The sequence below is a fragment of the Ranitomeya imitator genome, chromosome 1 (genome assembly GCF_032444005.1).
Source record: "Ranitomeya imitator isolate aRanImi1 chromosome 1, aRanImi1.pri, whole genome shotgun sequence".
NCBI classification, from domain to species: Eukaryota; Metazoa; Chordata; class Amphibia; order Anura; family Dendrobatidae; genus Ranitomeya; species Ranitomeya imitator.
This window is the reverse complement of record NC_091282.1, coordinates 208,866,445-208,883,772: the sequence shown is the minus strand read 5'-3', so window position 1 is coordinate 208,883,772 and position 17,328 is coordinate 208,866,445. Positions and strand designations below refer to the sequence as shown.

The window sequence follows — 17,328 nt, the reverse complement described above, 5'->3', positions numbered from 1 at the left end:
ATAAACATATACTCATCTTTCCGAAGGCCCCTTGTAGTCCACGGCAGCTTGCGGTCCCAGGGTTGGTATGAGAGCACAGGACCTGTGATGACGTCACGATCACATGACCGTGACGTCATGGCAGGTCCTTGTCACGCAGGGCCTGTGATGATATCGCGGTCACATGACCGTGACGTCATGGCAGGTCCTTCTGCCATACCATCTTTGCCACCGGAAACTGCCGTGGAAGATGGCGGCCGGCGGGAGCGGCTCAGCGGACTACAGAGGGTGAGTATAGCAGGTTTATTTTTATTATTATTATTTTTTTAACATTACATTTTTTTTTACTATTGATGCCGCATAGGCAGCGTCAAACGTAAAAAGTTGGGGACACACAGGGTTAATAGCGGCAGTAACGGAGTGCGTTACCCGCGGCATAACGCGGTCCGTTACCGCCGGCATTAACCCTGTTTTAGCGGTAACCGGAGGGGAGTATGCGGGCGACAGGCACTGACTGCGGGGAGTAAGGAGCGGCCATTTTCTTCCGGACTGTGCCCGTCGCTGATTGGTCGCAGCAGCCATGACAGGCAGCTGGTGAGACCAATCAGTGAATGAATAACCGTGACAGAAGTACAGACAGACAGACAGACGGACGGAAGTGACCCTTAGACAATTATATAGTAGATAACCAGCTGCCTCCCCAATATGGGTGCAATCAATTTAGCTTCTCTCGAAATTTTGAATATCAATTTGGTCTGCAAAAACATTTAACCTTTCTTCCCATTTTAAAATTTTGATATGATATGATTTTTTGTAATATTTCATCACTGACTAAAAATTTTGAGTCCTTGAAAAAGATCACTTAAGTTGTAGAACGTTTCATTATAGTACCAATCCAAAAAGAAAACGCCCTCCATGCCAACATTTCCAGAATCCTTTACAATCCCACACAGGTCCCTAGCAACTTTACTTGTGGCGATTCACTAGACCATTAAACTATTTTATTGCAGCCTGATAAAAGCGTTGTTGCCCAGCATTTTAGACTCTCGGCATGTCAGGTCTTTCTTATGCAGAACAAAGTTAAAGATAAAAAACATTAAACATTAGAAACCAGTTCAGCAACATGACTGTGACAAAGAGGAGAATCCTGTGGCCTTTCATGTATTTCAGCACTGTACTTATACCGTGAATAGATGACTTGTGTATGAGCGGGGAGGATTCCTGCTACTATTCTGAGATGGAAGGAGGAACTCCAGAGCAGATGAACTAGGTTCCTTCAAGCCCTACGACGTGCGCCCACAATACACATCTACACTACTCAGTCTCCTTTTAGTCTGTGCGCCCCGAGGGTGTGATCTGCAAATCTTTCCTGATTAAAAGGCAGATCAGCACTTCAGAAGTAAAGCATTTATTAAAAAAGGTTAACCAGACCACCTTAATAGGAGTTGTCATCTTTGGATCAACACGAGGGAGGTAGCGCCCAGTAGACAGGTTCTGCCCGGGACTATGCATATTGCGTACTTGATCCCGGGGCAAACAATGACAAATTCTTGTAGCACACAGTACATGTGCGGGGGGATTCACAAATCTACAGTCACACAGAGTCACTCCACACTTCTCATTTTAGACCAGACAACCCTTCCGGTTCAGTCACGGGGGCTGCAAAGGTCCAGTCACTACTCTGTGTATAGAGTGACGGCTGTATCCGCACTTCCGGCCCTGACGGACACTTGCTTTGCATTAGGGTCGGCTGTCTGTCAGGGCCAGGGGAGCGGTAACAGCTGCTGATATACACTGACCGGTGATGGAACTGGCGCGCCCCTGTGACCGAAACCAGAACGCTGCGGGGAGAGTAAAGTTCATTTTCTCCCAGCAGCGTGTGGCCAAGTGCGGACGACGGGTGGGTTAATAACACTATTAATGGTGTTTCTTTTTCTGGCGACAGGTTCCCTTTTAAAGACAGAAAGGCCCACAAACAACAACTGAAGTTATCTGCAATAAAGGCCTGGCAGACATCACAAAGCAGGAAACCCAGCACTTGATGACGTCCATGTCTTCCAGACTTCAGGCAGCCATTGCCTCCAAAGGATTCTCTACAACGTATTAAAAATGGACATTTTATGGTAAAGTTAATTTGTCCAATTACTTTTGAACCCCTAAAACCAGGAGGCTTTGCAGAAAAATTGTTACAATTCCTAAATGTTTCACAGGATATTTCTGTTGAACCCCTTAAATTAAACCTGAAAGTCTACACTTCAGTTGCATCTCAGTTGTTTCATTTTAAATTAAAAATAGTGGTATGTAATGCCCAAATATTTCTGGACCTGAGGGGTACATATATTTCTATTTTTATGTTTGGGTTTTTGATTTTTTTTCTTTTTTAGCAATAACTGATCAGTTGCCTTATTAGATGCTCATACAAATATACCAACCTGCACCTAACCATTTTATTACATAGTCTACGTTCCCAAGAAGAGTTTTGTTTTTGAATTTACGCTGCATTTTTTTTTTTTCTAAAAATGCAAACATCCTACCTTACTTAGGCCTCTTTCACACTTCTGTCTTTTCAGATCCGTTAAAATCCGTCGATTTTTGACCTGCAATAAAATTTGCATTTTCCCAGACTTGTATTAGCGACGGATTGTGATGGATGGCCATCCGTCGTGCACTGGATCCGTCGTGCAGAGAAAACATTCATTGTAACGTTTTTTGCGCACATCGGAAAATCGGTCAGTGACGCATCCTGCGCGGCCCGTCGTCGGCTACAATCAAGCCTATGGACGCCGGATCCGTCGCTGACCGTCACACACTGGAATCCAGCGACTGATCCAGTTTCTCTCTCTCATCAGGGCAGTGTAATAAAGATCCAGAGAAGTTTTCTTAGAGAATTTCCCATAGTCTGAGATGGTGATCATATTGACCGTGGTCTCAATAGGAGGGCTCACTTTCTATTGCTACATGGGCGGTAATACGCGGTAGAAATGAACGAGCTGCATATTGGGGGGGTTTTGGGAGTATTGCTCTCCATCTATAGGATGGTGGAAATTGGTCGGCTCTTGGTGGGTCTCTAAGGGTGGAAGGGAGGGGATGGGGTTGAGTTGTTACAAGAAAAATGTTATTGGAGTTGTATGCAAATTGTAATGAACATTATTTGTATTATTCTGATTTCCAAATAAAAATCTATCCGATTTAAAAAAAAAAAAAAAAAAAAAAAAAGAAATGAACGAGCTGCTGGTTCCAGCTGTACTATATGTAAAGGAAGCGGTAACAATACTGCAGTCCGAGGTTTGTGGCACCTACACAGATGTCCTTGTGAAGCTCCGGCTGACACAATGAAAACAACAATTTGCACCTTTCTACATTACTGATCATTTCCTTGCCAATTTCCTTAAATTCTATGCAGAAAAAAAGAAAATGCAGAATCCCCACGTAAATAATGTGAATGTGGAGACTGGAGAAGTTATTGTATAACAGAACGTGGGATAAGGAAGCTTGCCAGATCCATGAAAGTAGTGGTTAGAAAAAGTGCTCTCTCGACCCCCACCATAAACATGCCCAATAGTGCCGTAGGTCCACCATACACATTAGATGGTAGTCGGCTCTCCCATACACAGGAGCATCAAGGTTCAGCGCTCCTGTGTAATCCATGAGACAGCCGTTGCTCGATAGTCTCCTCTCCAAGAGACAAGATCGTCATCAGCCCAAAATCGGACATGCTAGACCGATATTTGCCCCCACAATAAAATCGGGCTTCTGTACACATTAGACAGTCTGATGAATCTGCGTATAACAGCTGAAAGCAAAATGTATGTTAGAAGGGGGGCTTTACTCTCCTGCTCCATAGGGGCACAATCTAGCTCCTCTAACAGACTCGGATAGTATTTAGAGATCTTTTCAGAGTTGGTACAAAGAGCAGAGGCCATATTTGGTTGAACGTTTGCTTTGGATTCTTGCGTCACGTGAACAAGGCAGTGATCAGACAAAAACAAAAAAAGCTTATTTGTCATCGGATCACATATTTTGGTCGCCTAAAAATCAGCTCATCGTATTAAGGATAGGTTACACCTATGTGGTTTGCAACTCCCCACGTAGAAAGGCCTCAAATAAGCATTGATTCGCGTTTTATCCAGGGCTGTGGAGTCGGTAAGCCAAACCTCCGACTCCAGCTCCTCAATTTCAATGACACAGACTCCACGACTCAGACTCCCTCATACCAGGGCTGTGGAGTCGGTAAGCCAAACCTCCGACTCCTCAATTTCCATGACACCGACTCCACCAAAATGGGCTCTGACTCTGGTTTTATCATCGGTTTGCCCTTACCCTCGTCTTTTGACATCTGACCTTAATAATGCCATGTTGAGCAGCTTTTCAGTAAATTTTTATTTAGAAGTGAATATGCAAAGGACTGGCCTGACTCTTCTGCAAAATTCAGCCTTGGAGGATTAACTACTATTTTTCTTCTCTCAAAATGCTAAAGTCCTGAAAGTAAAAATAACCGTTTTTGGCAAAAAGTGAGCCTTAGAAAATTGGAGTTTGTGCAAACTGGACAAAATGTTTTACTTCTTATAAAGTGCTTGCCAAAAGCTGAAAAACTGCAGTTGGTTCACCAGGAGAGGTATGAACCATAGACAGATTTATTTGGTCAGAAGCCTTAAAAAGGAGGTGCACATTCTAGCACAAACCTACAACTGCTCAATGGAAGGGTAGAGGTCAATTTGTAACTTTAAATTATGTAAAGACCAAATCATCGAGTGGTCTACGTCTTCTGCAGATTACTCCAACAATTTGCTGTTTTCTATAAAAAAATTAAAAAAAATGCTCAACTTGGTGCAGAATTTCCACTGTGTATTTCCAGAGGCTTCTGTACAAAGATTTAACGAGGGTGATGACTAATCGTTCTTGAAGTCGAACAAAAGTGAATGAGAAGCCAAAATGTCCAACTTCACCAAAATAAACACTGGCACAGCCTTGGCACACATTTACAGCGTTGGCAATATGAGGTTAATGTAATAGGGCCAGCACAGGATCTGCCAGCATTATATTATAGTTGAAACTTCATTATAATCGAGGATCAGAGTTACAACCTTGGTTGTTTAACCCCTCACATGCTACTTTTAAATGCGGAATGGGTATTTGCTAGTTGTACACGCCAGACATCTTGTTATTTTTGCATATACTTCTGGGAATGAAATGTTTCAGTAGCTGCCTGTTGATACAACAGTAATGTACTTCTGTAGGGAGAAAAAATGAAATGGAATTTACAATGTTTAGGGTTTTGTTTTGTTTTTTTTGCTGAGCGATATGAACCGGAAATGCTTGTGGAAAGCTCGATCTTCCGAGACCCTCAGGGGAAAAGGGCAATATGACAGAAGAGAACACAAACAGCCAGGATCATGGCATATAAAAGGCAGAAACGGAGAAAGACGCCATCATAGGAGGATAGTGCAGAATCTACCATTCTGATTGGCTAGTAATAGTAAATAAAAGAAGGAAGAGCCAAGCTGTGAGCGCCACCTACTGTCCGCAGGTGACCGTGGCGTCTGCTCCAGCTTTACAACAGAGGCATTAGGCATGACTGTAATCCTGTCCTGAGATGACAATAGGAAGGCTGCAGACCTCATCCACAACGTACGCCTCAGTGCAAAAGCTGGTATAGGTCAAAATATCTGCCATGTGTATAACCGCACCCATCAACAAAGGAAAGGCGACAATACTCATCTGTCATCAATGGTAAATCCTGAACAGAAACGTCAGAGGCGTCCTGGAAAACCTCTTCCCCATTTACATGAACTGATAATACGAGAGGCAGCAGCAGTAATGGGAGGAGGTGGAATATATATTTCCTAGTCTGCTTCTTCCTGTAAAGATATTTTTAGTGCTATTGGCTTTCTGTCCTTGTCAGTAAACTGGATTTGCTTTGCAATATTTTGATAATGTACCTAAGGGTATAAGTTAAATCGCATCCGAAAAGCAATATAATATAATAAAAAATAAAGTAGCCACCTTTTGCTTTGATGACTGCTTTGTACACTCTTAGCATTCTCTTGATGAGCTTCAAGAGGTTGTCACCGGGAATGGCCTTCCAACAATCTTGAAGGAGTTCCCAGAGATGCTTAGCACTTGTTGGCCCTCGTTGCTCCGAGGGTCTCTTACCTCCTCCTTCCTGCAGGCCCGGATCCAAAATGGCCGCGGGGGGCCTTCCGGGTCCTGCAGGGAGGTCGCTTACCAGCGCCTGCTCAGAGCAGGCGCCAGCAAGCCTCCCTGCTGTGCCTGTGTGATCGCAGTGAACAGCAAAGTGTCAGATCAGCGATCTGTCAATATAATGTGACAGGGGTGTGTCAGGGTTAGGGCTGTGGTTAGGGTTATTGTTGGGATTAGGGTTAGGGGTGTGTTGGGGTTAGGGGTGTGGTTGGGTTAGGGTTTCAGTTAGAATTGGGGGTTTCCATTGTTTAGGCACATCAGGGGCTCTCCAAACGCGACATGGTGCCCGATCTCAATTCCAGCCAATTCTGCGTTGAAAAAGTAAAACAGTGCTCCTTTCCTTCCGAGCTCTCCAGTGTGCCTCAACAGGGGTTTACCTCAACATATGGTGTATCAGCGTACTCAGGACAAATTGGACAACAACTTCTAGGGTCCAATTTCTCTTGTTACCCTTGGGAAAATAAAAATTTGGGGGCGAAAAGTTCATTTTTGTGAAAAAAATGATATTTTATTTTTACGGCTCTACATTATATGCTTCTGTGAAGCACTTGGTGGGTCAAAGTGCTCAGCACACATCTAGATAAGTTCCTTAGGGGGGGTCTACTTTCCAAAATGGTGTCAATTGTGGGGGGTTTCAATGTTTAGGCACATCAGGGGCTCCCCAACGCAATATGGCGTCCCATCTCAATTCCAGCCAATTTTGCATTGAAAAGTCCAATGGCGCTCCTTCACTTCCGAGCTCTGCCATGCGCCCAAACAGTGGTTTACCCCCACATAAGGGGTATCGGCGTACTCAGGACAAACTTTACAACAACCTTTGGGGTCCATTTTCTCCTGTTACTCTTTGTAAAATAAAACAAATTGGAGCGGAATTAAATTTTTAGTGAAAAAATTAAATGTTCATTTTTTATTTTTTTTTAAACATTCCAAAACTTCCTGTAAAACACCTGAAGGGTTAATAAACTTCTTGAATGTGGTTTTGAGCACATTGAGGGGTGCAGTTTTTAGAATGGTGTCACACTTGGTTATTTTCTATCATATAGACCCCTCAAAATGACTTCAAATGAGATGTGGTCCCTAAAATAAATGCATATAAACGCATGCTTTTTTTTCCTATATTTAACATTAAAAACGCATGCTTTTTTTTGTACGCGTTTGGCCGCGTTTGATGACGCATGCGTTTTTTCGATGCTTGCGTTTTGGTGCGGAAATGCAACATGTAGTAATTTCTAGAGGCATTTTTTTGGAGCAAAAAAAATGCATGAGTTCGATTGCGTCAAAAAAAGTATTGCTGTCTATGTAAAAGCATGCGTTTTTCAGCACATGCGTTTGGTTGCGTTTTTGAACGCATGCGTTTCAATAGAGAAAAACAAGTCTAGACACTGATAAGCCACCCCCCACCATCAAGGTGATAAAGGGATCCAAATCCTAACCCTAACGGGAAAATGGAAATAAATACATTTTTTAAATTTTTTCCGTAACTAAAAGTTGATGAAGGGGGTTTGATTTCTATTTATAAGGGGTTTTCTAGTGGATTTTTATGATTGGCAGCTGTCACACACTGAAAGACGCTTTTTATTCCGATGCTTGTGAAGCAGAATGAACAAAAACCAGCTTGTGAAATTTCTCATCATGCGTACCAAAAGCGCAAACGCAGGAAAAAAACGCATGTAAACGCGTACAAACGCTGCGTTTTTTTAACCGCATGCGACAACGCATGCGTCTAAAAAAGGCAGCATTTGTACGCGTTTACATGCGTTTTTTTCACCACTTGCGGATGCGTTTATAACGCTCCGTTTTTAAACGCAAATGTGAAACCAGCCTTACTTATTAAGTATTTTGTGTGACATCTCTGTGATTTAAGGGCATAAAAAATCAAAGTTGGAAAATTGCGAAATTTTCAAAATTTTCGCCAAATTTCCGTTTTTTTCACAAATAAATGCAGGCAATATCAAAGAAATTTTACCACTATCATGAAATACAATATGTCCCGAGAAAACAATGTAAGAATCACCGGGATCCGTTGAAGCTTTCCAGAGTTATAACCTCATAAAGGGACAGTGATCAGAGTTGTTAAAATTGGCCTGGTCATTAATGTGCAAACCACCCTCGGCGCTTTAGGGGTTAAATGAGAAGGTGTGTCCAGACTTTTGGTATAAATACATATAGAGATAGATAGATAGATAATTCTATCCATCTATCTATCCATCTATCCTGGCAGTATCCATAACCACTCGAGCGCCAAGGTTACGGGGTGACACCAGTCGCAGGCCTCGGTGATACAACATTTGCGCCAACCTGTTATGAAGCCAGGATGTGGGGTGGAGAGCTAGGAGGGTGGCATTAGCCATGCTGTTGAAGAGTCTGAGCCCGCCGATGCCAGGTAAACTAGACCAATGAGCTGTGGCTAGGAGAAGAGAGGCCTGACATACTGAGCCACGTGGTGACAGACATCTCCACCAGGGATCAGTTTCCTCGGCGTTCAGAGATGAGTACTTCAGAACTTAAAGTGTTGAAGGAAACAAGCAAAGAGTAGTCCTATCCAGCTCAACTTGAAATCACGGTAAATTGCAGACATTTTGATTCCCCACATTGCTACCACTTGAAAAACATTTCAATTCCTGGAAATCCCCACTGAAGTTTTCGCTCTGATCCTACTAACCCTGACACTCCGCACTTTACTGGTCCACAACACTTCATCACGCCACGTGTCATCCAAGACAAACTGGTAAAACCGTGCATTATATAGCCAAGCCAGCAATTTACATTGAACCACTGCCACATGTTCAGCTCTACTTGTACGAAGATCGAAATTAAGCAGTAACTCCAATGTAGAATGAAGCCAGTATGTTATACCATATCCCAGCCAGTAATCTGACAAAGGACAGTTACCAATAATCCCAAAATACACAATTCACATATAAAAAGGGAAAATCTAAAGTGATTCAATGTTGTGTATATTTTCTAAATTGCATTGCAAATCGGGATACCAGTGAGGAGGTGTTCCTTCATAAGATGACAAGTATGCTTAAACTATGGTGGAACGGAAAATCTGGTGTTATAAGGGGCTGTTCTCGTAAGGGGGGTGGGGTGACATTTTTATCAAGACTGGCAATGCTCCGTGTTTTCATGTCTAGTTTTGGACTGCTGCCCCCAGTAACCTCAGCAATCACAAATCACTGGTATCACCCCTCAGCGATGGCAGCCATGTCCTCAGCAGTGCTGCACATGACCACTAAGGCCACCGATTGTAAGTGGTTGCAGCAGACAAAGACTGGAAGGACAGTCCGACCAAGGGATAAGAAGGAAAACAGGGTTTAGTATTTATTTTTCTCCAAATAATATTTATCATTTTGGTGATAAATATCTGATTGTTGGGGCCCCACTAGTCACTAGAATGGGTGGTCCCGCTTCCCTCGTCAGGAGTAGAGTGGAACGAATTTGTTCGAATTCGGTTCCGAATACATTCGGCAGCAAATACTGTTTTTGTAATATTCGTTGAACACAGCCAAACATCATTAGTCAAAGGGAGTAGAAATTACCGAATATGTTTGGAACAGAACATTAAACATACATTTGGCACGAATAGGGTCCAAATATAATAATAATCTTTATTTTTATATAGCACTAACATATTCCGCAGCGCTTTATTGTTTTGCACACATTATCATCACTGTCCCCGATGGGGCTCACAATCTAAATTCCCTATCAGTATGTCTTTGGAATATTGGAAGAAACCGGAGAACCCGGAGGAAACCCACGCAAACACGGAGAGAACATACAAACTCCTTGCAGATGTTGTCCTTGGTGGGGTTTGAACCCAGGACCCCAGCGCTGCAAGGCTGCTGTGCTAAACACTGCGCCACCGTGCCGAATATGACAAATATGACACATTCAGATTCGGTGACCAAATGCGGACATATTTGCTCAACTCTAGTTAGGAGTGAATGAAACACTGGTTAGAAATGGCTGATATTAATCGACTGACTGACAGTGACAGCCAACTGCCGCATTCTGCGGTCTCGACCAGTTCCATAGACCAAGAATGAGGATGCGGCGCGCTGAGTAAGTAACACAATGTGATACAATGCCAGGAAGTAATGAGGGCTCAGCATCCCATTTGATTAATCAGTGGAGGTGCTAACATTGAGCCACACAGAGATCAGACATTTCTTACCCATCACGTAAACGGGTAATACCTCATTTGTGAGAAAATCCTCTAAAAAGGGGTTGTCTGGTCTAAAATGAAGTTAGCAGACTTTGAAATCTCCCCCCAGCACACGCACAGTGTGCTACGAGGATGATAGTTTCTGAACCGGGAACGGCAGTGATATATGCGATATGCATATTCCCAGGGCAGAGCCTGTCTAGTGGGCACGGCCTCGCTGCACATAAGGTATGGAGAGGGGGGCGAGGCCATCTAGTGGGCACAGCCTCCCTCTATAAAAGTGTATGGAGAGGGGGGCGAGGCCATCTAGTTGGCACAGCTTCGCTCTATCCAGGTGCATGGACAGAGAGGGGCAAGGCCATCTAGTGGGCACAGCCTCGCTCTATACAAGTGTATGGAGAGAGGGGCAAGGCCATCTAGTGGGCACAGCCTCTCTCTATACAAGTATATGGAGAGAGGGGCAAGGCCATCTAGTGGGCACAGCCTCTCTCTATACAAGTATATGGAGAGAGAGGGGCAAGGCCATCTAGTGGGTACAGCCTCTCTATACAAGTATATGGAGAGAGAGGGGCAAGGCCATCTAGTGGGTACAGCCTCTCTCTATACAAGTATATGGAGAGAGGGGCAAGGCTATCTAGTGGGCACAGCCTTGCTCTATACAAGTATATGGAGAGAGAGGGACAAGGCCATCTAGTGGGTACAGCCTTGCTCTATACAAGTATATGGAAAGAGGGGCAAGGCCATATAGTGGGCACAGCCTTGCTCTATACAAGTATATGGAGAGAGAGGGACAAGGCCATATAGTGGGTACAGCCTTGCTCTATACAAGTATATGGAGAGAGGGGCAAGGCCATCTAGTGGGCACAGCCTTGCTCTATACAAGTGTATGGAGAGAGGGGCAAGGCCATATAGTGGGCACAACCTCAATCTATACAAGTGTATGGAGAGAGGGGCAAGGCCATCTAGTGGTACAGCCTTGCTCTATACAAGTGTATGGAGAGGGGGGCAAGGCCATCTAGTGGGCTGCATACATGTGTATGGAGCAAGGCCACCCCCACTAGACAGGCTCTGCCTGGGGAATATGCATATCGCATACATCACCGCCTTTCACAGCTCAAACTAGCAAATCCTCGCAGGGCATGTACTGGGGGGGGAGAATTCAAAAAGGTCTGCAGTCATATTTATTTTAAACCAGATAACCCCTTTAATGATGAATATATTTAGTTGTATTAACATTTTATTCACAGACCACATTAAACACAAAATAGGTGCAGCGGATATGAGTGGCAATGTTGGATCCCTTTATTTCCGGCTGACCGATGATGCCGACTGTCACTGTCAAACGTAACATTACAACTGTCATTTTCAACACGATCCTGAAACCGTGAATTTTCTAGAAATCCTGCAGCGAACAAATGGGTTCCTCCGCTCCTCATCAGTTGCAGTTCTCACCGATTGCCTGCATTTCGCGGCTGGTAGGGCAACACTGCAGCAGTCACCCGACGGGCCCTACTGGATGCTCATGGCAGGAGAAAGGCGGTAACAGCACAGAGTGGAGGAGCGGTCCGGACAGGCAGCCGGGCACAGCTTGCTTCTTTCCATACACCTTCCTAGGCCCCTTAGGATTAACTGTTATAGTAAGAGAACCCCCTCTAATGCGCCCCTCTTGGCCAAGAAGCAGGACTCGGCAATGTTAGCGGACATTTTCTGCATTTATTGATCCTTTAATTCTTCCAGTGTAATTACAGAAAAATTAAGAAAAAAAGTCATGACTGCACCTACTACTGTTTCTAAAATAGATTTGGTTTTAACGTAGCAAAATGGAGTCATAATTACACCCAACACTTTAGTTGCATTTTTTCCCCCTCTTTTTCCTCCCTCCAAACAGCAGCAGGTAAGGGTTTTTTTCTTTCAAAAACTTTTCTGATATTTTCTGGATTAGATTATCTGCAACTTGTTGACTCCGGCAATCAGACTCTTCATCCCCATTGGACAGCACAGCAGGATAGGAAAGCAACGCACCACAGCCAAAGAAACAGGCAAGAGACTACGAATAATTCAGTCAATTAGTTGGATTTTAAAGGGGTTTTCCAGTGAAAACAGGTTATGTTCTCGTCTCTTAGTAACGGCGGCAGAACTAGAGGTGCAGCACACACAGCCCAACCATAATCAGACACATGCAACAATCTCCGTTCTTAAAGCCTTGACAGTGGTATCCATGGCGACGTGTAGAACACAGAAACCATAGCTACCGGGCTCCAGGGAACCGCACAATAACGCACACTGCCTGCACCGCCTTTGTGAGGACGCACACAATACGCTGCTTTATGGTTTGATAAATGCCACTTTTCACCTTGAACAAAAGTGCAGAATCTCGGAAAATCAACGACGACTTACCAACAGACCCCAACTGCTTGTAGAATCGGTATTCCAAGTGCAGCTGCGGCGCTCGAGATTTCATAGGTTCCTGGTGAGGAATAAACAGATTAAAGATTAAAAAACGGAGACTCGGGCCATATTAAGGACTCTACTAGCAGCACATGCCCCTTTACCCAACATAATGCCAGTTGCAAAAAGAAAGCTCTACGGCGCAAACAGTACAGTCACGTGGCAGATTTGTAGCAGAAAGCTGTGGACACTCACATACATGTGAATACGGTGGTTTCTCTTTTATATGCACGCTTCTGCCACGTGGGATTATACCGAGGGTACCACGTAACCGTATGCACCACCGCTTCACAGGGCCAAATTCAGACATCCGTGGCCACAAGGCACATGGCATGCCCAGGCATCGGATATAACATTATATCGGCCAAAACTGCTGACAGGTTCACTTTAATTACAAGTGTGCTGGTTAAAACGCATCTACTATGTGCCAACCCTGTTTAAAAGATTTGCCAAATTTTGGGCAGCCCATGTACCAGAGGACACAAATGTACACAAGCTACGAGGGGGCGCAGATGTATGCCATTATGTTGCTAAATGATAGTAAAAACAACTATGCCCCTTCTCATTTTAAAGTGTAATGGGCAACACAAAAAAGGATAACGTTTTTGTACAACTACAGTTTGAAAAAATAAAAATCAGACTTTTTAATGCCACACATTTAACATACAAATATTAATCATACACATTGGCATCACAGGATAATGCAAGTATACGATATAAAAGATGAATTAAAAACTTACCAGTTTAATTGCCACATACTCATTTGTGTACAGATTTTTCCCTTGAAGAGAAGAACAGAAAACAAGAATGTCAGAGGTTGCCAGGACTAGGTTTATAGCAAAGCATTGAGAAACGAGTGAGCAATGAGCCAGAATCCAAAGTCCACATCCAACATCAATGAGGCCCCAGCCAATGCCTTTTATTTAAGAGGTTTGCCAAGAACGGACAATGGCAAAGTATAAAACAAACAGTCTGCCTTTTTCAGTCAGCCACCGCTTATGTGAATGGCGATTATTACAAAACCCATTCACTAAATGATAAAGTTACGGATTTCCCTCATTCGGAGACTTTCAGCTGTAAGCAGTCTGCAGTGATGGAAGATGGAACTGCACATGGCCGAGCCAACAACCCACATATATAACTGTCTACTTATTTATTTTCCACTAGTTGTGTCTAAAGGCAGATTCACAGATTCAAACACTGTGGTATGAACCGGCCTTGTGTCTCCTGAGGTGGCTAGGAAGCCTCGGACATATAGGATGCTGACGAGTTCAGATCACAAGGCCTGCAGCCAGTCGGAGCACCAAAATTCACACCATTCTCAATAACCCTGTGGACTTCCATCTAACTGCCCAAAAAAGAGGATTCAGACGTGCCCATGACATCACCATCCTGTCTAGCTAAAAGACAACTAATTGTATAGAGGCAAACAGCACTCATCAAGAGAGGCAAGGGCTATAAACAGCACTCGTCAGGAGGGCGCAAGGGCCATAAACAGCACTCATCAGGAGGGCGCAAGGGCTATAAACAGCACTCATCAGGAGGGCGCAAGGGCTATAAACAGCACTCATCAGGAGGGCGCAAGGGCTATAAACAGCACTCATCAGGAGGGCGCAAGGGCCATAAACAGCACTCATCAGGAGGGCGCAAGGGCCATAAACAGCACTCATCAGGAGGGCGCAAGGGCCATAAACAGCAGTCAGGAGGGTGCAAGGGCCATAAACCAAAGAATCCAACATGGCTGAATATAACAATCAGTGGACAGTGCCCAAGTGGGTGGTCATCTGAAAATAGCAAAGCCATTTATGTCGCCTAATACATAATCGTTACATTTCACTCTGGTATAGGTCTTAAGCATACAATTACAATGGCAAAAAAAAAATGACAAAACAATCAAACACTGCATGTTTTACACTCACTTTGCTTATTTGAAGTTCAGTGAGAAGGTAGAAGGGAGCGCTCCCATGACAGCCAGTTTTTGCCTTACTCTAGAACCTTTTGCGGTCACTATATATATATATATATATATATATATATATATATATATATATATATATATATATGTGTGTATATGTGTATATGTATATATATATATATATATATATATATATATATATATATATATATATATATATATATATTTTGTCTCATCAGAAATCTCCCCCCCCCCCCCCCCCCTCTTCATAGCAAACAATTAACAATTTTGCTAAAGGAAACCTTCGGCGAGAAATTCCAAATACAAAGCCAGCACGTGCCTGCCAAAAATGAGTCGCTCTTAGGCTGGTTTCACATTTGTGGTGGTGTCTGCAGCGTTTCGGACGCATACATCTGCATGTGTCTTGATTTCCTATCTTTTACATTGTAGACGCAGGTGCATGCGTTCGCCCGCGTTTGCTTACGCATGCGTTTTTTCGCGGTGTGCAGCTAACGCACCATGTTGGAATTTTTGAGGCGGCAAGTTTCTGTCAAATATGTGCAGCCATGCGGATGAGTGCATAAAAAAATGCATTACTGTCTTTTGGAACACACGCGTACTTGCGTACACATGTGCTCGATGCGCTTGCGTACTTCGGAATGCACATGTCCAGGAACTGATTTAGACACGTTTCTCCATCAAACGGATGGAGAAACGCATGCAAAGGCTGCGCTAACACTTGTGACAACCTGAACATCATTATCCAAACAGCAGTGGACACATCCAAGTACTCCACATCCATTTACTCCTGGTGAACATGTGATGTGTCCATGTAGACGCACACAGACACGTACGCACTCCGCACATCCTGAACTTTTATTTGTAGGTGTTCTGTGTCTCATCGGGCGAATTGTTACACACTTTCAGGTTTCGATACAAAATTGCAAATAAGGATAACATGACATGCAGTACTTTACAGGCAAATTTGGCAGAGTGTGTAAGGTATCTACAGGGTGGGCCATTTATAAGGATACACCCAAATAAAATGGGAATGGTTGGTGATATCAACTTCCTGCTTGTGGCACATTAGTATATGGGAGGGAGAAAACTTTTCAAGATGGGTGATGACCATGGTGGCCATTTTGAAGTCAGCCATTTTGGATCCAACTTTATTTTTTCTAATGGGAAGAGGGTCATGTGACATATCAGACTTATTGAGAATTTCACAAGGAAAACAATGGTGTGCTTGGTTTTGACATAACATTAGTCTTTCATGAGTTATTTACAAGTGTCTCTTCGTTTACAGCCATTGACATGTCTCAGAGGTTAACACGTGAGGAGCAGATAGAAATTGTGTTGGTGTCTGGTGAACGCAGTACCCGGGTCATTGCAGCAGATTTCAATACAAGACACCCTACGCAAGAAAACGGTCACCATTCCCATGTTATTTAGGTGTATCCATATAAATGGCCCACCCAAAAAAGTTTGCCCCATCACTGAACATAGTGTTCTGTGTAAACTGAGGGTCCAATTTTTGTTTTGCCCATGAGGCAAAATTTTTTGGGCGGGCCATTTATATGGATACACCTAAACAACATGGAAATGGTGACAGTTTTCTTGCGTAGGGTGTCTTGCATTGAAATCTGCTGCAATGACCCGGGTACTGCGTTCACCAGACATCAACACAATCCGCTCCTCACGTGTTAACCTCTTTTTTTTCAGCTTTTTTTTTTTTCACTACCCATTCATTTCAATGGGTGAAAAACACGGAAATAAGTGGCATGCTCCATTGTGCAAGAAAGAAAAAAAACATGGAAAGCGCAAAACCCTGATGACAAAAAAAAACTGTAAAACGCAAATGAAAATTTGCATAGAAATAGCATTAAAAAAAAGCTGCAAAAACTGTTAGTGTGAACTTAACCTAAGGGTATGTGCGCACATAGAGCATTTGCTTGCAGAGATTTCTGCAAGGTTCCTGCATCTGTTGATAGCAAAAACACGTGTTTTGCCACAAGTTTTAGTGTGGTTTTGTACAGCAATGAAGGTTTTTTTTTTTTTAGCTAAATAAAGATATAAATAAAAACAAAAAAAGTTTTATGATGTAATTTCTTGGTTCAACACCTGCTTTTTCATATTGATGCAGTGGCATCAGGGTAATAAGATTAGGGCTAGGTGCTGACACCAAGACCTAGGTTTAGTAATGAAGAGGTGTTAGCCTGACAACCTCATTATTAAAAATCAGTAAGTAAAGAGTTAATTACACACACCCACACACAGTCACCAGCCTATGTAGCAGGGTTAACAAAATGAACCTTCATAGGCTGTAACTAAAGAGTAACTGGGCAGAAATCAGCTTGCACCACGATAACTAAATTTTTTTTTAAAATGAAAAAAAAAGTGTGGGAGCCAATATCCATAAAGGTTCCCAGGCTATTAATATCCATTCACAGGTGTTTGCTTAGGCCTTTATTTTAAAGTTATTTTTTTTTAAATAATGACACAGACTCTTATTAAATCTAAATAAAACCATACTGACGTCATTGGTCAATCCACTGAAGCCATGGTCTCCTGTAACTGAATTCAAATAATAAACAATATTCCTCACCTATCCGCAGAT

General features: G+C 43.1%; 1 protein-coding gene across 3 annotated transcripts in view; it reads right to left on the bottom strand.

Moving 5' to 3' along the window:
• The window catches only part of CSNK1G3 (casein kinase 1 gamma 3), a 144,058-nt gene that overhangs the window by 68,622 nt on the left and 58,108 nt on the right, over nt 1–17,328 (bottom strand). For all 3 annotated transcript variants that reach the window (XM_069753643.1, XM_069753651.1, XM_069753659.1), the window contains exons 3-4: nt 13,537–13,577; nt 12,746–12,815 (exon numbers count right to left, since the gene is read on the bottom strand). In XM_069753643.1, coding sequence (XP_069609744.1) covers nt 12,746–12,815; nt 13,537–13,577 — 111 coding nt within the window. The remainder of the gene's footprint in view (nt 1–12,745; nt 12,816–13,536; nt 13,578–17,328) is intronic.